Source organism: Salvelinus fontinalis, chromosome 9 (genome assembly GCF_029448725.1).
Source record: "Salvelinus fontinalis isolate EN_2023a chromosome 9, ASM2944872v1, whole genome shotgun sequence".
NCBI lineage: Eukaryota > Metazoa > Chordata > Actinopteri > Salmoniformes > Salmonidae > Salvelinus > Salvelinus fontinalis.
In genome coordinates, this window is record NC_074673.1 from 60,777,433 (window position 1) to 60,800,070 (window position 22,638).

General features: G+C 43.0%; 1 protein-coding gene across 1 annotated transcript; it reads left to right on the forward strand.

Moving 5' to 3' along the window:
• The first annotated feature begins 6,619 nt into the window (after positions 1 to 6,619).
• On the forward strand, positions 6,620 to 15,851 carry LOC129862903 (CTD nuclear envelope phosphatase 1A-like). Its single transcript, XM_055934992.1, has 9 exons — positions 6,620 to 7,073; positions 7,434 to 7,639; positions 9,985 to 10,051; positions 11,006 to 11,124; positions 11,303 to 11,374; positions 11,863 to 11,979; positions 12,543 to 12,654; positions 14,827 to 14,911; positions 15,035 to 15,851. The coding sequence occupies exons 2-9, from the start codon at positions 7,535 to 7,537 to the stop codon at positions 15,093 to 15,095; spliced, it is 738 nt and encodes a 245-aa protein (XP_055790967.1). The 5' UTR covers positions 6,620 to 7,073; positions 7,434 to 7,534; the 3' UTR covers positions 15,096 to 15,851.
• Positions 15,852 to 22,638: the final 6,787 nt, after the last annotated feature.

The following is a 22,638-nucleotide window of genomic DNA, read 5'->3' on the forward strand; positions in this document are numbered from 1 at the left end:
TCTGGGATCCACTAGGTCAGAGGGACCGTCATGTGATGTTCCATCCCCTGGACCGGGAGTGAGTATTCCAGCTACTGCTCTTCCTGTTAAACTCTTTACTGACTGTCCCTCATGCCCTGTGTCTACAGCTTTAGTGGATTCCGGCGCTGCTGGGAACTTTATCGATCAGACCCATGCCTCCTCTCTCAATATTACTACCTACCCGCTCTCCTCTCCTTTTCAGGTTCAAGGTCTCGACTGTCGGCCTTTAGAATCCGGAACCATCCCACACATCACCCAACCACTCACCCTCACCGTGGAGCCCAATCACCAGGAAAACATCCCCTTCATCACCATTGCACCAGTTCAGAAGATCATCCTCGGCCTACCTTGGCTTCAACGCCATAACCTTACCATCTCATGGTCGAGAATGAGAATCACCGACTGGTCACCTGAATGGTTGCACATTTAACATTCTGGTGGAAATGTGGTAAAACGGATTTGTTTCCTACGTTACAGTCCCCGGCCACTAGGAGCACCGCCTCTGGATTAGCGGTTTCCTGTTAGCTTATGGCGGTATAAAGCTCATTGAGTGCAGTCTTAGTGCCAGCATCGGTCTGTGGTGGTATGTAGACAGCTACTAAAAATACAGAAACTCTCTAGGTAGAGTGTGCTCTACAACTTATCATGAGATACTCTACCTCAGGCGAGCAAAACCTCGACTTCCTTAGATATCATGCACCAGCTGTTATTTACAAATATACATAGACCACCACCCCTTATCTTACCAGAGGCTGCAGTTCTATCCTGTCGATACAGTGTAAAACCCGCCAGATGTATGTTGTTCATGTCATCGTTCAGCCACGACTCGGTGAAACATAAGAAATTACAGTTTTCAATGTCCCGTTGGTAGTTTATTCTTGCTCGTAGGACACCAATTTTATTTTACAATGATTGCATGTTTGCCAATAGAACGGATGGCAGTGGGGGTTTACTCGCTCGCCTTGAACTCTCAGAAGGCAGCCCGACCTCCGCCACCTTTATCTCTGTCTTCTCTTCACGCAAATGACGGATTTGAGCCTGTTCCCGGTAAAGCAGTATATCCATCACGTCAGACTCGTTAAAGGAAAAAGCTTCTACCAGTTCGTTGTGAGTAATCGCTGTTCTGATGTCCAGAAGTTATTTTCGGTCATAAGAGACGGTAACAACAACATTATGTAAATAAATAAGTTATAAACAACAACTAAATAACAGTAGGTTAGGAGCAAGTAAAACGTCAGCCATCCTCTCCAGCGAAATTTACTCAGTACTTTGTTGAAAGACCTTTAGCAGCGATTACAGCATCAAGTCTTCTTGGATATGACGCTACAAGCTTGGCACACCTGTATATAGGGAGTTTCTCCCATTGTTCTCTGCAGATCCTTTGAAGAACTGGCAGGTTGGATGGTGAGCGTTGCTGCACAGCTATTTTCACGAGATGTTCGATCGGGTTCAAGTCCGGGCCACTCAAAGATTTGTCTCAAAACCACTCCTGCGTTGTCTTGGCTGAATTTTTAGGGTCGTTGTCCTGTTGGAAGGTGAACCTTCACCCCTGTCTGAGGTCCTGAGCGCTCTGGTGCAGGTTTTCATCAAGGATTTATCTGCACTTTGCTCCGTTCATCTTTGCCTCGATCCTGACTAGTCTCCCAGTCCCTGCAGCTGAAAAACATCCCCACAGCATGATGCTGCCACCAGGTTTCCTCCAGATGTGACGCTTGGCAATCAAGCCAAAGAGTTCAATCTTGGTTTCATTAGACCAGTGAATCTTGTTTCTCATGGTCTGAGAGTCTTTAGGTGCCTGTTGGCAAACTCCAAGCAGGCTGTCAGTACAAGGACACCGGTACATCCTGGTGATAGTGGATTATGCCACCCAGTATCCCAAGGCCATTCCACTATGGGCGGCGGTATCCAAGGGTATCGCCCGGGAGCTGTTCCACCTCGTTAGCCGGGTGGGCATCCCGAACGAGATCTTGAGAGACCAAGGTACGGAGTTTATCTCCCACGTCATGAAAAAGTTGTGTGCCCTCCTGCAGATCAAGCAGATCTAGACCTCCGTGTTTCACCTGCAGACGGATAGGCTCGTCGAGCGCTTTAATAAAACGCTCAAAACAGATGCTGCGGAAGGTCATCGAGCAGGACGGGGTGAACTGGGACCCACTACTACCCCACCTAATGTTCTCAATCTGAGAAACCCCCAACCGTCCACTGGGGCTTCCCCGTTCAAACGCCTCTACGCGAGGAGGCCATGAGGCATACTGGACCTCGCAAAGGAGGTGTGGGAAGCCCAACTGACCCCGTTACGCAGCGTGGTAGAGCATGTGGAGATGATGAGGGAGCGGATAACAGCCATATGGCCCATCGTGAGGGAACATATGGAGAAGGCCCAACGCGCCTAAGCCCAGGTCTACAATCTGGGAGCCCAGCCCCGAGAAATCCAGGTGGGAGACAGGGTGCTGGTCTTAATCCCCACGGCTGAAAGTAAGTTCCTGGCAACAAGGCACGGACCATACGAGGTGGTCGAGAAGATGAGACCTGTCAATTACCGCGTACAGCAACCGGGGAGATGGAAAACTCAGATTTACCACGTAAACCTGTTAAAGTGGCACGAGAGAAAAGCCTTGGCAGTGTTATGGTCGGGACCCAGGACACCAACGGGACCAGTGGTGGTCCTGAGCAATGAGGACCTCGATTCGGCCCAGAAGCAAGAGCTCAGGGAGCTTGTTGATCGGAAACACGGCGGTGTTCTCCGAGAAGCCGGACCGCACGACCCTCATTGAACACCACATCCATACCCGGCCAGGCGAAACGGTAAGAAAGAGGCCATATTGGATTCCGGAGGCCCGAAGGAAGGCCGTGAAGCAGGAAGTGGAGGCTATGCTGAGGATGTGGGTCGTTGAAGAGTCCCACAGTGCATGGTGCAGCCCCATCGTGTTGGTTCCCAAACCGGACGGTAGCCTCCGCTTCTGTAACGATTTCCGGGGGTTGAACGACATCAGCTTGTTTGACGCATATCCCATGCAGAGGGTGGACGAGCTCATCGACCGATTGGGAAAGGCCCGGTACATCAGCACCCTTGACCTGACCAAAGGTTATTGGCAGGTACCGTTGGCAGCCTCCTCCCGGGAGAAGACGGCGTTTTCAACACCAGACGGGTTGTATCAGTATCGGGTGCTCCACGGAGCCCCGCCCATATTCCAACGGCTAATGAACAAAATACTTCGACCCCACCAGCAGTACGCAGCGGCCTATTTGGATGACATCATCATCCACAGCCAAGGTTGGGAAGAGCACTTGACGAACCTCCAGGCGGTGCTGGACGCGCTCAGACAAGCCATGTTGACCGCGAACCCTAAGAAGTGCAAACTAGGTTTCGAGGATGTGGACTACCTGGGGTATTTGATCGGACGGGGGAACGTCAAGCCCCAGGAGAGGAAGGTTCACGCGGTGCGTGACTGGCCCGTTCCACGCACCAAGACACAGGTCAAGTCCTTCCTGGGACTGGCAGGATACTGTAGCCGATTTATCAACAACTTTGCGGCTATAGCTTCCCCCCTCAGCAGGAAAAGCATGCAGAGGCTCATGGGAGAGACCTATCCTTTTCTTTTTGAATTATTATTTAATAAACACCCTTGAAACCGAGATAATCATACTCTGTCCGTGTCTGATCTGTGTAAACGTCTTGACCAAACCCCCTGGTCTGCCACAGTATGCTTAATCCATTAAACTAATGTACAGAATATACAGTGGAAGTCGGAAGTTTAGATACACCTTAGCCAAATACATTTAAACTCAGTTTCACAATTCCTGACATTTAATCAGAGTAAAAATTCCCTGTCTTAGGTCAGTTAGGATCACCACTTTATTTTAAGAATGTGAAATGTCAGAATAATAGTAGAGAGAAAGATTTATTTCAGATTTTATTTATTTCATCACATTCACAGTGGGTCAGAACTTTACATACACTCAATTAGTATTTGGTAGCATTGCCTTCAAATTGTTTAACTTGGGTCAAACATTTCAGGTAACCTCCCACATGCTTCCCACAATTTGTTGGGTGAATTTTGGTCCATTCCTCCTGACAGAGCTGGTGTAACTGAGTCAGGTTCGTAGGCGTCCTTGCTCGCACACACTTTCTCAGTTCTGCCCACATATTTTCTATAGGATTGAGGTCAGGGCTTTGTTATGGCCACTCCAATACCGTGGCTTTGTGGTCTTTAAGCCATTTTGCCACAGCTTTGGAAGTATGCTTGGGGTCATTGTCCATTTGGAAGACCCATTTGCGACCAAGCTTTACGTTGCCTCAATATATCCACATAATTTCCCTACCCCATGATGCCATCTATTTTGTGAAGTGCACCAGTCCCTCCAGCAGCAAAGCACCCCCACAACATGATGCTGCCACCCCCGTGCTTCATGGTTGGGATGGTGTTCTTCGGCTTGCAAGCTTCCCTCTTTTTCCTCAAAACATAATGATGGTCATTATGGCCAAACGGTTCTATTTTTGTTTCATCAGACCAGAGGACATTTCTCCAAAAAGTATGATCTTTGTCCCCATGTGCAGTTGCATGCAATGTGAAAAGTGTATGTAACCTTCTGACCCACTGGATTTGTGATAAGTGAAATAAACTGTCTGTAAACAATTGTTGCAAAAATTACTTGTGTCATGCACAAAGTAGATGTCCTAACCGACTTGCCAAAACTATAGTTTGTTAACAAGAAATTTATGGAGTGGTTGAAAAACGAGTTAATGACTCCATCCTAAGTGTATGTAAACGTCCGACTTCAACTGTATTATACGAAATTCCCAAATTCTATAGCATAACGGTAGAGACATGTCTTAAATGTAAAACTAACAATGACGCAATAATCCATGTCTCCTGGGAATGCTATGAAGTCCAAAAGTTATAAGCGGAGCTAAAAAGTTGGCTGTCAGAAGTATTACAATGTAAATTTACTAATAATTCGACTGTCTGCATATTTCAAGACATGGTATATGAGGATGCAGTTAGATACCGGACGGGTTGGACAATACTTTTCTCATCAATCATCTTGACAAAATGTATACTTAAATACTGGAAATCAACCAATCCTCCATTGTTAACACAATGGAAAGGTCAAATGCTTTATTATCTAAATGTTGGAAGTTTGTTGGTGACGGAGAGAAACAAAACGATGCAGTTTGAGGCCATGTGGCAGAGAGTGATGCAGGTGCTGGAGATGGGGGTGTTAGCAGGTAAATTTACATTGTAATTGTAACGGCAGCCTTCCTCCTCTTTGTTTGAAGAGGAGGTGTAGCAGGGATCGGACCAAGACGCAGCGTAGCTCGTGTTCAACATGTTTTTAATAAACAAGACGAAACTGTGAACACTTACAAAATAACAAACGTGTCAAACCGAAACAGCCCTATCTGGTGCAGAGAGACAGGAAACAACCACCCACAAACCCCAACACAAAACAAGCCACCTATATATGATTCCCAATCAGAGACAACACAAAACACCTGCCTCTGATTGAGAACCATATTAGGCCAAACATAGAAACAGACAAACTAGACACACAACATAGAATGCCCACCCAGCTCACGTCCTGACCAACACTAAAACAAGCAAAACACAAAAGAACTATGGTCAGAACGTGACAGTAATACTTCAGACAGCCAACTGTGTAGCCTTTAAGCTATGGATCATTAGATTGAGACCACACTTAATAGCCTATAATTGTACTTGATATTGTGTGCCCGGCAGAGAATCAGAGATGAGGGGTGGCATCGAGCACACATAGATATATAGCCTAATACTAATTCTAAAACACTGAGAAATATTGAAATTCCATCAATTACAAATTGCATGACCTCCCCTGGACTAGATTTTTAAAAACAAATACTAAACACTCCCTTTAACTGAAATTGAAAAAGTATGACCCACCTCATTTTCCTCCAGGTACCCATTGTGCACATTTCGATACGTCTCTAACACCTTGCCCAAACCGGCTGCGCGCGCACGCTATCGTGCATAAATTTATTTTGCCCCCCCCCCACACACACACACACACACACACCAAACGCGATCACGACACTCAGGTTAAAATATCAAAACAAACTCTGAACCAATTACATTAATTTGGGGACAGGTCGAAAAGCATTAAACATGTATGGTAATTTAGCTAGTTAACTTGCTAGCTAACGTTAATTTGTCCTATTTAGCTAGCTTGCTGTTGCTAGCTAATTTGTCCTGGGATGTAAACATTGAGTTGTTATTTTACCTGAAATGGACAAGGATCTCTACTCCGACAATTAATCCACATATAAAACGGCCAACCGAATCCTTTCTAGTCATCTCTCCTCCTTCCAGGCTTTTTCATCGTTAAAATTATATGGTGATCGCATCTAAACTTTCATTGTATTTCCACGACTACCGGCAAAACAGTTCGTCTTTCTATCACCCACGTGGGTATAACCAATGAGGAGATGGCATGTGGTTACCTGCTTCTATAAACCAATGAGGAGATGGGAGAGGCAGGACTTGCAGTGCGATCTGCGTCAGACGCTCGTTGGCGCGCGCAAGCAGCGTGGGTGCAATATTTGAATAACATGGACTTCTAAATTTATTTTGCGACGCTCGCGCACGCGACGTGTCCGGTCTGGTCAGCATGTAAGGCTTCAGCATTCTGGCTCTGTTTGAATGTGGCTTGATGGCTCGCTGTTCGTTGCATGCGATTGACTCTGGTCTTGGGGCGGTATGCAGGCTGGGATACATGGCTGCCTGTCAAGCGATGTTCAGGGCTTAAATGCCCCACGAGCTTCTGTCAACCGGCTACGAAAAAGTCACTTCCGGTCGTAACTGTTGCTGCATTCATTTTCTGGTTGGAACAAGGGAACTCGGAAATGTCCGACTTGCTAATAGTTTATAGTTATACACGTGCCGCGTTCAATCAGTTTGCAAGTTGGAATTTTCGAGTTTCCTAGTTCTGAATAGCACGTAAACGCGGCATGTATACCGTCTTGTCGAAACCACGTAGTTATGGCGGCGTGCTGTCCAGTTCCGGATTTGTTTGAAGTATGTGTTGACGGCGTCTAGTTGGGACTTTGGCATATTTCGTCAACCAACTTCAATTTGTCAACGTAGCTAAGCAAAGTTAGAACTGTATTGTTTGTATTTTATAAGGTCGTTTTCTTTTATACACTTTTCTAGCTTACCAGGGCTAGCTAAACACTACGACCGAGAACCAGCGAATGCTAGTTGCTACTCGTCAGGATTCATCGCTTTCATTTTTAATGACGGTTTAGCTAGTTTGGCTACTTTTAAAAGTCCCCCCCCCCCCCCCCCCCCCCATTCAATTTCAATCGAGTGTAGCGAAAGTATGATTTGAACTGAGCACACGATTGCTATTGGCTGGTGTCTTTATTTGACCTGCAGCTGCAGGTTCTGGAGGGAAGAGCCTGGGGTCCCGACTCAACCGGAGTCTCTCGGGCTGTACCGCTATTTGTGCCTAGAATACTGTTTGAGTGACTGTCAGAATGCTGAAGACCCGTCAGTGTTTACTTGGCATTCGCACTTTCCTCGGAGTGACGTCTAGATTATGGGGGTTTATTCTGTACATACTCAGGAAACATTTAAGGACGGTGAGTATTCTAGAACTTAATATGTAATACATTGTCCCCTACTATGGGATTTCCCTAATCAATATCACTCGGATAACCGATACTGATAGTTGGATAAACTAATAGCACACACTTGGCCCATTTGGACTTGCCAATGCTCTTGAGACGGTCCATCTGAAGCTCACACACACACACCAATATATATATATATATATTGAAAGGTATGAATGGTACTTCTACTGTACTATATGATAACTGAAATGTTGGTAATATTTCAAAGACCTCTAGGAAAACTGTCATACAGGTGTAATCCATATCCATACGGTTTGTCTTGACATGCGCTACCAGAATTTCAGTGACCCTGCGATGCATTCCTCACAATGGCCAGCAGAGAAACACTAACACTGAATCCTAACGTGGCCTGCCATGACCCATAACTGTGTTATTAGACAGTAAAAGTGATTTGTAGGCACTGCTACTATCTGACTGTGAGTATACACTTACGCCTACTGAAATGAGTTCTTTACTTCTTGGTTTTGCTCATGCTAGGAAAGCAGAGAATGCATTGCACAGGAAGAAGCTGTACTCTGACGCCTGTCATGGACAGTGTTTATGACACTGTATGAACATGGTGATGATTGGACTCGGGACTTTGGATACGGATTAGCTGTTTCAGGTGTAACTAAGCAGAGCTGGGAACTCTATACACACTCTGAAATAGTGCCATTTTTTTCATACTTGAAAATAAGAAAGGGAAGAGCAGTGGATAACCAAAACATCTGAATCTGACTACACTCTTTTACAAAAAAGTACAAATGCTGTCTTTTACAAGACCTAAACCAAGTTCTCTCATAAAATATGATAATTTTTCCTCAAATATTTTATTACCAGTTTAGCTGACAGTATTATGCCTAGTAGAAATCCTTGCTGGATAGATAGTTGTGTATTCCCTCTCTGTTGACTCACTGTAGTGTAACCTAGAGCTTCCCATCTGTTCAGGTGGGATAATGGCTCTTCAGACAAGCAAACCCCTCTCTGTTGACTCCCTGTAGTGTAACCTAGAGCTTCCCATCTGTTCAGGTGGGATAATGGCTCTTCAGACAAGCAAACCCTCTCTGTTGACTCCCTGTAGTGTAACCTAGAGCTTCCCATCTGTTCAGGTGGGATAATGGCTCTTCAGACAAGCAAACCCCTCTCTGTTGACTCACTGTAGTGTAACCTAGAGCTTCCCATCTGTTCAGGTGGGATAATGGCTCTTCAGACAAGCAAACCCCTCTCTGTTGACTCCCTGTAGTGTAACCTAGAGCTTCCCATCTGTTCAGGTGGGATAATGGCTTTTCAGACAAGCAAACCCCTCTGTTGACTCCCTGTAGTGTAACCTAGAGCTTCCCATCTGTTCAGGTGGGATAATGGCTCTTCAGACAAGCAAACCCTCTCTGTTGACTCCCTGTAGTGTAACCTAGAGCTTCCCATCTGTTCAGGTGGGATAATGGCTCTTCAGACAAGCAAACCCTCTCTGTTGACTCCCTGTAGTGTAACCTAGAGCTTTAATGGCTCTTCAGACAAACAACCCATTTGTATGACCTTTCCCTGTTTTATGTAACCACTTGACTAAGTGGGGTATTTTCTTCAACCAGACAACTATAATCAGCGTGGTAAGCTCTATTAACCACTCACTCCATTGTTCAGCTGATCCTATAACAACTTTTTGCTGCAGAACCGAACCAATCCACTGTAGTAGGAAAAAGAGAAGGCAATAGCTTGCATACTACTGACTTCACACCGTATTCACACAGCATGGTACGCTGGACATTCTGTCAATAAAGCGTGGTGACTGAGCAGGTTTTTTGTTTTTATCAGCTCTACAGTACAAGCTAAAGTGTCCTACTCTATCTGTGTGTGTGTGCACAAAGGTCTCACAAGGCTGCCTGCCTTGAAACGACCCTGTTGCGTCGCGTCTGTTTGACAGTCCCGGACAGCTGAGGATGTGTGTACATGTGTGCTTGCGTATGTGTGTTAAATATAGCCCCGGTGCAGAGGGCAAATTGAAGTGTGATTCCTGGAGGAGAACCTATGTTCCTATGTTGGAGGAATATTTGAAAGAAGTGGAGCAGTGCCCATCTGTGTTGGTGTCATTGGAACTTAATTTCACTATATGTCTGGAACCCGTTGAAATCGTAGGTAATTCCAGGTGCAAAGTAAAAATAAATAAAAAATCTATATTTGACAACTCCAGCACACGGCTATTGCTCCACAATGTATTTAACAAATGGCCTAACCTTATTGTGTTTTATAAAAACGACTTTTTGCAATTTGTCATTCTTCGGGTTCTCAATTGTGACAGTTGCTCATCTCTTCCTGTGCAGGTAATCCAGTACCAAACAGTACGTTATGACACACTACCTCTGTCGCCTGTGTTCATAAACCGACTCAGTAAGTATCCTGTTTATTTTCAACAATGCTATAATAATCATATATTTATTTTATATGGAGCTTTTTCATTATACAGATCATCTCAAAGATGCTTAAAAACAATAGTCACACCCGGCTGTGATTGGGAGTTCCATAGGGCGGCGCACAATTGGCCCAGCGTCGTCCGGGTTTGACCGGGGTAGGCCGTCATTGTAAATAAGAATTTGTTCTTAACTGACTTGCCTAGTTAAATAAAGGTGAAATACATTTTTTTTTTAATGTAGTTCTTTGGATGATAACCCGGACCTGTCTTACTGACTTTTATCAGGCCAGCCCTTGCAATCCCCAGCTTCTCTGCAGACTCAGTGGGTAGATACTCCTCAAACAACATGTTGCACCCACCTGTGTGAAGCCGGTTATCCTCTAGATTTCTATAGGGCGCCAATTATTGGGATAGTCCTCCTTGGAGTGAGAGATCCACTACAACAAGCCTCTGTGATGTCCAAGCCTGTGCTATCTCCAGTTTCATATCAAATGAAAGCTAGTTAGCCTCTGGGCAAAACTAACTCTTGCCGGTCTTATGACACCGTTGAATCGGTATATAAATAGTCCAAATTTACAAGACTAACAAAATCCAATAAAGAAAACACACAATCAAATATTTAACATTTTTAGAGGAGCTCTCTGCCTAGTCTACTTCATGGTGCCATGGCAACCACAAACTAATAATGTCTCATAAGAAGGTCAAATGTTCTTAGCCTGGTCCCAGATCTTTTGTGCTGTCTTGACAACTCTTAATGTCGCTATCATGATTGGCATGACATTGACAGTAAAAGTTGGCGTGAGGGAACAAACAGTTCTGGGACCAGGCTATGAAACCAGGGATTTATGGCTTAGGCAGAAATTGATACATTTGAGGTTACTTGTTTAGTTTTTCTCTCTGGTGTTGAATGTGATTGCGCTCTTGCTCATCAGATGCCGTTAAGAGGAAGATTCTGGTGCTGGACCTCGACGAGACCCTAATTCACTCCCACCATGATGGGGTGATGAGACCCACAGTGAGACCAGGCACTCCCCCAGACTTCATCCTAAAGGTAATGGCCTATCTGTTTGCTCTCTGACTGATTTATTAACATCACATTGTCAACACACACACCAGACTGAATAATACTCATTGTTCACTCATTAACTCCAGGAATATGTTTCCTAACCTTTTCTGCTCTCTTATTCTCATTCTCCCTCATTATTTATTTATTTCTCTCTCCTGTGAAGGTGGTAATCGACAAACATCCTGTCAGGTTTTTTGTACATAAAAGACCGCATGTGGACTTCTTCTTAGAAGTGGTGAGTGATAGTGCCTTTTGTGTCAATATCCAAATACTTATTCTTATATACTAGTAAACATGGACATGCTGTATCACAACCGACCGTGATTGGGAGTCTCATAGGGCGGCGCACAATTGGCCCGGCGTCGTCTGGGTTTGACCGGTGTAGGCTGTCATTGTAAATAAGAATTTGTTCTTAACCGACTTGCCTGGTTAAATATATATATCTATTTTTTTAAATTGTCTATGTAAATGAGTTTCATGTGTTTGTAGGTTTTCAAGAGGCTAAGGAAATTCTAAGTCTGTGTTTATTCTCTCTACCGTAGCTCTTGGGGATGAGGATACATGTGTGAAAAGTGCATTGAGCTGGCATCAATTATCAACTGGGGTTGTAGACTACAGTTCATTCATCTGTAATTGATTAATCACGTGTACCTTTTTTGAACACATTTGTCTGGTGGTTCTCTCTTGCCTGTTTGTTTGTGTGTCTGTTTGTTTCTCTCTTAGGTAAGTCAGTGGTATGAGCTGGTGGTTTTCACGGCCAGTATGGAAATCTATGGCTCAGCTGTGTCTGACAAGCTAGACAAGGACAGGGACATCCTGAAACGAAGATACTACAGACAGGTAAACAAACACGTGACACGTTCACTTCATCTCTGTACAGTTATGCACCCTGCTCAGTCTTACACTCTAAAGGGCTGGTTTCCTGGACACAGGTTAAGCTTAGTCCTAGACGAAGCACTTTCAATTCACTTTTAATTCTGTGTCCAGGAAACTGGCCCTGAATGTCTATTTGTCATTATTTAGAGCAGGGGGGTCAAATATACGGCCCGCGCCGGATCCGGCCCGCAAGCCCATTCAATCCGACCTGCGGGTGGTTTGAGAAAAAAAACCTCTGTCAATCAACATTGAAAAGACGAAAACCAAATCGAAACTGTGTAGAAATGATAATGGACCTACATTTATAGTCTCTTCACTCTGTCCAGCTTGATAACAGTCAGCAGTCAGGGAGCATCGTCATTTTCAAAAGCAATGGATAGAGGACTATGAAGACCGAATGTGGTCCGTGGGGCAACATTTGTTTGACACACCTGGTTCTCTCTAGGAAGGATGTACAGTTAGACTTGTCACTCATTTGTCAACATGTACAACTCTAGTTTATTCCTCCTTTTCTTTTCTCTGTATAGCACTGTACATTGGATCTGGGTAGTTATATTAAAGATCTTTCTGTGGTGCACAGCGATCTATCTAGTGTAGTCATCCTGGACAACTCGCCCGGGGCCTACCGCAGCCACCCTGGTAAGCAACTGCTATGATGTTATATTTACTATATGTACTATATATTTACTATGCGCCTTCAGAAAGTATTCAAAACCCTTGACCTTTCCCACATTTGTTGTTACAGCCTGAATTTGAAATAGATTACATTTTGATTTTGTGTCAATGATCTAGACACAGTACCACTTCATCTCAAAGTGGAATTTCGTTTTTTCAATTTTTTACAAATTAAGTAAAAATGAAAAGCTGAAATGTCTTAAGTCAATAATTATTAAACTCCTTTTATGGCAAGCCTAAATAATTACATGAGTACATATTTGCTTAACAAGTCATATAAGTTGCATGGACACACTCTGTGCAATAATAGTGTTTAATGTGATTTTTGAACGCCTACCCCATCTCTGTACCACACACATACAATTATCTGTAAGGTCCCTCAGTCAAGAAGTACATTTCAAGCACACATTCAACCACAAAGATCAGGGAGGGTTTCCAATGCCTCACAAAGGGCACCTATTGGTAGATGGGTGAAACTAAAAAAATATTGAATATTCCTTTGAGCATGGTGAAGTGATCAATTGCGCTTTGGACGGTGTATCAATACACCCAGTCACTACAAAGATACAGGCGTCCTTCTTAACTCAGTTGACAGAGAGGAAGGAAACCGCTCCGGGATTTCACCATGAGGCCAATGGTGATTTTAAAACCGAGTTAAATGGCTGTGATCGGGGAAAAGTGAGGATGGATCAAAAAGACGAAATCCAACGTTCCTTAGTGGTCTAGTTACAGTTTTGACTTAAATAGTCTTGAAAATCTATGGCAAAACTTGAAAATGTCAGTCTAGCAATGATTATCAACCAACTTGACAGAGCTTGAAGAATGTTTTAAATAATCATGTGCAAATATTGTACAATCCAGGTATGCAAAGCTCTTAGAGACTTACCCAAAAACAATCACAGCTGTATTTGCTGCCAAAAGTGATGATGGACGATTAGGTCTGGCTCGCAGTCAGCGTTCCAATTCATCCCCAAAAAAGGTATTCGATAGGGTTGAGGTCAGGGCGCTGTGCAGGCCAGTCAAGTTCTTCCACACTGATCTCGACAAACCATTTCTGTATGGACCTCGCTTTGTGCACGGGGACGTTGTCACGCTGAAACAGGAAAGGGCCTTCCCCAAACTGTTGCCTCAAAGTTGGAAGCATGGAATCATCTAGAATGTCATTGTATGCTGTAGAGTTAACATTTCCCTTCACTGGAACTAAGGGGCCTAGCCCACACCATGGAAAAACAGCCCCAGAACATTATTTCTCCACCAAACTTTACAGTTGGCACTATGTATCTGGGCAGGTAGCGTTCTCCGGTCGGACTGCCAGATGTTGAAGCATGATTCATCACTCCAGAGAACGCGTTTCCGCTCCTCCAGAGTCCAATGGCGACGAGCTTTACACCAGTCCAGCTGACACTTGGCATTGCACATGGTGATCTTAGGCTTGTGTGCGGCTGCTCGGCCATGGAAACCCATTTCATGAAGCTCCTGACGAACAGTTATTGTGCGGACGTTGCTTCCAGAATCAGTTTGGAACTGTAGTGAGTGTTGCAACCGAGGACAGGCGATTTGTTACACACTACGCGCTTCGCACTCAATAGTCCTGTTCTGTGAGCTTGTGTTGCCTACCACTTACAGTTGACCGGGGCAGCTCTAGCAGGGCAGACATTCGACGAACTGACTTGTTGGAAAGGTGGCATCCATCATGGTGCCATGTTGAAAGTCACTGAGCTCTTCAGTGAGGCCATTCTACTGCCAATGTTTGTCTATGGAGATTGCATGGCTGTGTGCGCGATCTTATACAACTGTCAGCAACGGATGTGTCTGAAATAGCCAAATCCGCTAATTTGAAGGGGGGTCCCCATACCTTTGTACATGTATTGTATATTCGTGTTTTTTTTTAAATCGTATCATTTTTCTTTCACTTTGACATAACAGTTGACATCCCACTTTGCAACATAACAATGTGTAAAGTCAAGGTGTGTGAATACAAGGCTCTGTACGTGTGCTGCAACTCACACAGCCAAATACACTTTAGATATATTCCCATCTACCACACTATTATTCCAAGCTAAGTTTCAAACGGGGCTTTTCTTCTGTCATCATGAATCTGCCCGGTCTCATAACATCTCCGTGTTCGCCTCGCAGACAACGCAATACCCATCAAGTCGTGGTTCAGCGACCCAAGCGACACAGCTCTTCTGAACCTGCTACCCATGCTAGACGCTCTGAGGTATGTCTCAAAGATGTTACACCTGCGATGAGCGGCCAAGACGAGCGATACCTCGTAACTCATTAGTCTGTTGTTTTCCATAGTAATGCTCCAGTTTCTCTTCCCTCTTCCTCTCAATCTCAGGTTCACCTCAGATGTCCGGTCCGTCCTCAGTCGAAACCTCCATCAGCATCGGCTGTGGTGATTCGCCATCGGCGCCAGCCTCAGCAGCTCCACTTTCCCTTTTTAGAATGCCTTCTCTGCTGGTTGTTGCTCCACCAACCCACCCCCGCTCAGCCCACATCTCCTCCCAGCTCCGTGGTGTGACCCCTTTTAAGAAGGGTGAGGACAAAGACTGGGGACCACAAATTCCCGAGGGGGAAGCTACGTATAAAGAAGGAAAACAAAAGTGGAGAGGGCAAACTTATTTTTATTTTTCCTGAATGGAAACTCTTGCCTTAAAGTCCTTGGATTGTGGGAGTGCATGTTGAGTGTGTTTGTGTAAACATGTGAGAGTATGCTTGCATTAGTCACTTTTTTTGTTGTTGATGAAATATGAAATCTTTTTAACTATTGACTATGGAAATACTGATTTTGAGACAATTAAGAAACCAGTCCTTCCTTATTTCCCGAAAAATGACTTGAATGTTGTGTAGTTAATAGAGAAGTAAGATTTTGACCCTACTTCTCCATCCACAGAGCAAAGTTAAGTTTTATTTTCATCAAGCTTTGTATTCATGAGCATGTTTTCTTCCTTGGACTTTTTCAAGCCTGATCTACTCCCGTTCTCTTTAAACCATGTACCATGTACACTTTATCCCATTTCCTTCAATGTAACTCCAACATCCTGGCCCATTGGAAAAATGTAAGCTAAGGCCTTTGGCGGGTTTCTTTCGGTCAGACATCAAATCGATCAGTTTCCAATAAATTGCTTGGCATCATGCTATTTTACTGACCTTAATTCATGATTGTTGTCATGTTTTACTTGCTTATATTTTGTGAGCTTTATTCGCTGCGTTCCATGGTGAATCTCTGAAACATACATTTGAGCCATATTAAAAATAAAAAAAAATTGGCTGACATGATCCATACGGTCTATGCATGGATCACACACAGCTGTGTTTGACTCGTGACTATTCTGCATTTATTAATTATTTAATTGATTGAATTTTCTGTCAGTGGAAATACATTTTCTGACGTACAGGTCTTTCATCCAACCTGGAGCAGGACAGCAGGGTTTGAATGGGGCAAGTGTCCAGGGGGTGTTTCCTGAAAAGGGACCCCTTCTCATTTAGTCCTGTGAACTTGCCAAAACCTGTGATATTGACCATGATTTTGCAATACGGTGTAATTGCAGACTGTTATTTGGGGCGTTTCTCGATATCAACGCCCATTAGTACCTGCCATTGGTTAGTTCCCACACTGTCCCAAACCGTTTATAAATCGAGGAAACTTATTTTTTACTTGAGTGAGTTTATTTTTACAGGGACAGTGCACATTAATCAACGTTTCAGTAAAAGTGACGGTTTTAGCCTGCCGGCTAATTTTCAACCGCAGTCCCTGGGCAAGTTATTAAAAACAATTACAATATAGACAATCATTGAGCAGTGAGCACACGCAGAGCAACATAGGACAAGCAAGACATAGCATACAGACAGAGCAACATAGGACAAGCAAGACATAGCATACAGACAGAGCAACAGGACAAGCAGGATGTAGCATACAGACAGAGCAACATAGAACAAAAGGCAGCAAGACAAAATTCATAAAAGCAACAAAGTATTTCCACACCTCACAAGCAACAGACATGGAAAGCGGCAATACACAGCTCGGGATTACATTCACAAATCTGATTGACCTTTATCCATGTCTTCATGCATTTTGTGAAAGTGTGATATGTGGTGCAGTTATGTGTGTCTGATGGCAGTGTATTCCAGACATGGGAAGCTCTCACAGAGAAAGTGGATTTACTAAAGGTGCTTTTTCTTAAAGTCACCTCTCATGGCAGACCTTGTGGATCTGCTGCTGGTTTTCTGTTTAACAAAAATACTGAGTGGAGGGGGAGCCAGGCCATTTAGGATCTTGAATACAAGACATGCGTCGGTGTATTGCACAAGATTTTCCCAACTCAGGAGCTCATGCTTTCTGAGGATGTAACAGTGATGATGGCTATTGGGCTTCCTATCAAACACTTTGAGAGCCTGTTTGTAGACAGACTGAATAGGTTTTAATGTTGTAAATCTAAAAGTAACTTGTATTACCATTGCCAACTATGTAAAATAGTCTACATAAAGCCAACACATAAAAACATTGCAGCCTGCAGGTGGAAAATATCCTGATTTTAAAAATCCTATAAATCACATTGGCTACGCATGGTCTGTGTCGTGACTTTAATTAATCCGATGACTGTTATTTATTTAATCCACTAACTATGTTTAATCGTTACTTGATTAAATTAATCATGTAACAATTAACTCATTAGGATTTGGGGCACCACAGAAAAAGTTGTTTAACGAGTTACCATCTAGCGAATTAAACTCTAGAAGATATATAAATTATACAGTGGGAATAAAAAGTATGTGAACCCTTTAGAATTACCTGGATTTCTGCATAAATTGGTCATAACATTTCGATATGATCTTCATCTAAGTCACAACAATAGACAAACACAGTCTGCTTAAACTAATAACACACAAATAATTATGAATGTTCATGTCTTTACTGAACACACCATGTAAATATTCACAGTGCAGGTTGGAAAAAGTATGTGAACATTTGGATTTAACAACAGGTTGACCCTCCTTTGGCAGCAATAACCTCAACAAAAAGTTTTCTGTAGTTGTGGATCAGACCTGCACAATGGTCAGGAGGAATTTTGGACCATTCTTCTTTACAAAACTGTTTCAGTTCCACAATATTCTTGGGATGTCTGGTGTGAACTGCTGTCTTGAGGTCATGCCACAGCATCTCAATCAGGTTGAGGTCAGGACTGACTGGGCCACTCCAGAAGGAGTATTTTCTTCTGTTCAAGCCATTCTGTTGTTGATTTACTTCTGTGTTTTGGGTCATTGTCCTGTTGCATCACCTAACTTCTGTTGAGCTTCAATTGGCAGACAGATAGCCTTACATTCTCCTGCAAAATGTCTTGATAAACTTGGGAATTCATTTTTCCAGCGACGATAGCAAGCTGTCCAGGCCGTGAGGCAGCAAAACAGCCCCAAACCATTATGCTCCCTCCACCATACTTTACAGTTGGGATGAGGTTTTGATGTTGGTGTGCTGTGCCTTTTTTTATCCACACATATTGTTGTGTGTTCCTTCCAAACAACACAACTTTAGTTTCATCTGTCCACAGAATATTTTGCCAGAGCGCTGTGGAACATCCAGGTGCTCTTTTGCGAACTTCAGACGTACTACAATGTTTTTTTTGGACAGCAGTGGCTTCTTCCATGGTGTCCTCCCATAAACACCATTGTTTAGTGTTTTTAGTATTGTAGACTCGTCAACAGAGATGTTAGCATCTTCTAGAGATTTCTGTAAGTCTTTCGCTGACACTCTAGGATTGTTCTTAACCTCATTGAGCATTCTGCGCTGCGCTCTTGCAGTCATCTTTGCCGGACGGCCACTCCTAGGGAGAGTAGCAACAGTGCTGAAATTTCTCCATTTATAGACAATTTGTCTTACCGTGGACTGACTTTTAGAGATACTTTTGTAACCCTTTCCAGCTTCACGCAAGGCAACAATTCTTAATCTTAGGTCTTTTTGTGAGTGGGTAGAGCTGCCCTGCCCCATTAAAAACAAAATCTCCAATCTCGTCTCACTACTACTCTTGACTTCAATTAGCTTTTGTATAAGTCATTAGCCTAGAGGTTCACATACTTTTTCCAACCTACACTGTGAATGTTTCAATTATTTATTCAATATAGACAAGAAAAATACAAAAAAATGGTGTGTTATTAGTTTAACCACACTGTGTTTGTCTATTGTTGTGACTTAAAAGAAGATCAGATCAAATTTTATGTAAAATTTATGCAGAAATCCAGGTATTTCCAAAGGGTTCACATACTTTTTCTTGCCACTGTATATCGATAACAATCACTTGTTAATCATTACCTCATATCAGTCTCATTCTGAACAGTCGTAACCTTCATGGATCTGCAAGAACCCCAGCCTTGCTGATTATTCAGCAAGGCTGGGATTAAACACAAATTGGTTTAATCATGTATTTACTAACTAACTAAATAACACAGAATACACATACACACTTACATGAGACAAAAGTCCCTAGTGGACTGACAAGATATGATGGCTTGTTACAACATAACATTTGAGGGGAGAGAGAGAGAGACAAAGGGAAAAAGACACATCTTACATTTGGAAACTATGCTCACAGTAACCATTTACTTTGTACACAAACCACTGCCCGTTTTTTATTTTAATTTTATTTAACAAGGCAAGTCAGTTAAGAACAAATTGTTATTTACAATGATGGCCTTTACCGGCAAAACCCGAACGATGCTGGGCCAATTGTGCGCTGCTATATGGGACTTTGGGACTCCCAATCAATGCCGGTTGTGATACAGCCTGGAACCAAACCAGGGTGTCTGTAGTGACGCCTCAAGCACTGAGATGCAGTACCTTAGACCACTGCACCACTCGGGAGCCACCATTGGGAGTAAGAAATGAATGTATTTGTGTGTCTGAATGCTGTCGTTCGTCTTCTAGCTCTGTTGAAACCTAACCTTCATGAAAGGGGGTTTTGTTGGACTTTCCTGTGTGCCACTTGTACAGGCTCTGATTATCCACCAGAGGTCACAATGTCCTTCTTAGTTGTCTGGTCTCCAATGGGCTGTTTCCTCAGAACAGCTACTTAGATGTACTAGTGATTGTCTGAGAGGATTTTCTCCTTTCTTCCTTGGGTAGATAGTCAAAGTTTCAAACTCACTTTACACGCCCAGCTGCAGACTGGCGGTGTCCTGGTCGGGTAAGTTTATTTTCTTCACTTTGTGTTGAGAGTTTCAGAGTTTCTAACCATTTCAATGTGGACCACGGTCTCATATTGTGTTGGTTCAACGTTTCAACCATTTCCCACATGTAGCTAACGCTCCACGCTTTTCTGGTCTCGTAGGTGAGGTTATCTTCTTCACCTCGTGTTGGTTCAACGTTTCAACAATTTCCCACATGTAGCTAAAGCTCCATGCTTTTCTGGTCTGGTAGGTTCATTCTCAACTCATCCTTTATACACTCTGGTAATGTTCCCATCATGCTGACATGCTCTTTGAGCTCACTTGGGCGTGGCTACTTACTGATGCAAAGCATCATCAAAAACTAGAAAACATTAGAAAACTAAAATATTGTCCCAACTATCGCCTTTAAGAAACTCATGCTAGCAAACTTGAAACATTGTATAAAATATTCTGGGCCCTCAGTGAGCTTGGGACAGACACAGCTGTAGGCTATTTGTGAAAGAGATAAAAAGTAATCAGGTATTTTATGACGTTTCCACTGGATCAGAGCATTACATTTTTCACTTTCATGCCGAGTGGTTATTGAAAGGGAGAGAGCTGGAAATATTGTTTAACTTCTCTGCGCTACGGATCCCTTTTATGGGATAATTTTCCTAAACAACCGCTAGAATTGCAGGGCGCCAAATGCAAAAATATTTATAATCATGCAATCACAAGTGAAATATACCAAAACACAGCTTAGCTTGTTGTTAATCCACCTATCGTGTCAGATTTTGAAAATATACTTTACAGTGAAAGAAATCCAAGCTTTTGTGAGTGTAGCAATCAATGCTACAACAGCTAGCCCCAAATTAGTATGGTCACGAAAGTCAGAAAAGCAATACAATTAATTGCTTACCTTAGATAATCTTCGGATGTTTGCACTCACGAGACTCCCAGTTACACAACAAATGTTCTTTTTGTTCGATAAATATGACTTTTAATCACAAAAAAACGCCATTTGGGTTGCGCGTTATGTTCAGAAAACCAAAGCCTTGTTCCGTTCGACAAATTCCAAAAAGTATCCGTAATGGTCGTAGAAACATGTCAAATGTTTTTTTATAATCAATCCTCAGGTTGTTTTTAACAAACATAATCGATAATATTTCAACCAGACCATAACCTATTCATTATTAAGAGAGCAAAGGAAAATGGAGAGCTTCTCTCGCGCGCGCAGGAACTATTCGGAGGACACCTGACTACTTTTGAAAAATCACGCTCATTTTTCAAATTTAAAGTAACAGTCAGTATCTGGTGTGGCCCACCAGCTGCATTAAGTACTGCAGTGCATCTCCTCCTCATGGACTGCACCAGATTTGCCAGTTCTTGCTGCGAGATATTATCCCACTCTTCCACCAAGGCACCTGCAAGTTACTGGACATTTCTGGGGGGATTCATTTTAATATTTTCATGGAATTTGTGGTAATTTAATTTATTTTGAAGTTTTGATAATACCTTTCCCAGAAATAGTTTTACCAGCTCTGCGCATTCTCAAATTGAAAAGGGTGAGGGAGCGCTGCTCTTCCACACTCCGACAGCACTACATCCCTGGGTATGAGTTGAGAAACATGCCTATTTTGCAATGACACAATTTAAAACCTATACGATATTTAGAACATGTTAATTATCTAAAATCTATGAAAATATTTGTAATGTTGAGCTTCGTTTTATGTATTTCATGCTGGGTTTTTGAGCTAGCGCCCAATTGACTCCTATTCACTTCTTGTGGGATTCTACAGAGAATGCACTGCATAGCCCATTGTTAACGCACGGGCAATGTACACAATGGACGTTAATACGATTCCAAGTTACAATTTATTCCTATCTCTTCAAAAGTATATCTGGCTTTAGCTACAAAAGACTACAACATGCTGATTTCTGGCTCTGGAATTGTCAAATTTGCTCTGCTTTTTTGTTGAATTTGGCAACATTCATAAGCTAACCAACCTCACACCCAACAGTATCAGGGGTGTATTCATTAGAGGACGACCGCAGCAAACATTTGCAAAACGTTTTATAACGGAAGCCGTTTACTCCCAAACGGAAAACTAGAGTTTCTATTGGACAAACTCAGGAAGGTCCCTCCAGGGAGGCTCCATATTGGTGGGCTTTATGGTTTTGTGGGCTTCATGGTATTGTGATATTTAATATTCATATGCATTGATTGTGTTTTGCACGAATGAAGTTGGTAAGAATGACTGGACGACCGTAATAAAGAAATGAGCTAAAAAAAAAAGCAAAATCTGGAAACGTTAAGTAGTTTCTGGTTGGTACGATTCATGAATAAGGATGTTGATTTGGGAGACCTCAGTGTTGAAGAGTCTGGGGATGCTTCAACTGTGATGGGAATCATGTTCCAGAATTCCCTAAATGCCCTGTTAGGGTGTAGGAGGTCAAAGTAGCGAGGATCCAGGGCTGTCGAGCAAGTTTCCTACGCAGAGGCAATGAAAATTGTTTGAGAGAGTAGAGATGAAGCTCTGGCAGTGGTGTATTGATGTCGTTTATCAGATAAAATATCCTGAAATACTAATGGTGAAGAAGGTGGATTTTGTTGCGTTTATTGCACAGGTGATTAATTGTACAGGACAAACGAATAAAAACATTGGAGAAACTGGATAACATTGTGAAAGTGGCCAAAAGGTTATTGCATCTTCAGGACACGTCTGAAACATTGCAGGGGATACTGTCGGGAGATGCTCCCCCCGTCTCAGGCCCCGGAGCCTGTGTAGGGATCTGAGAAGA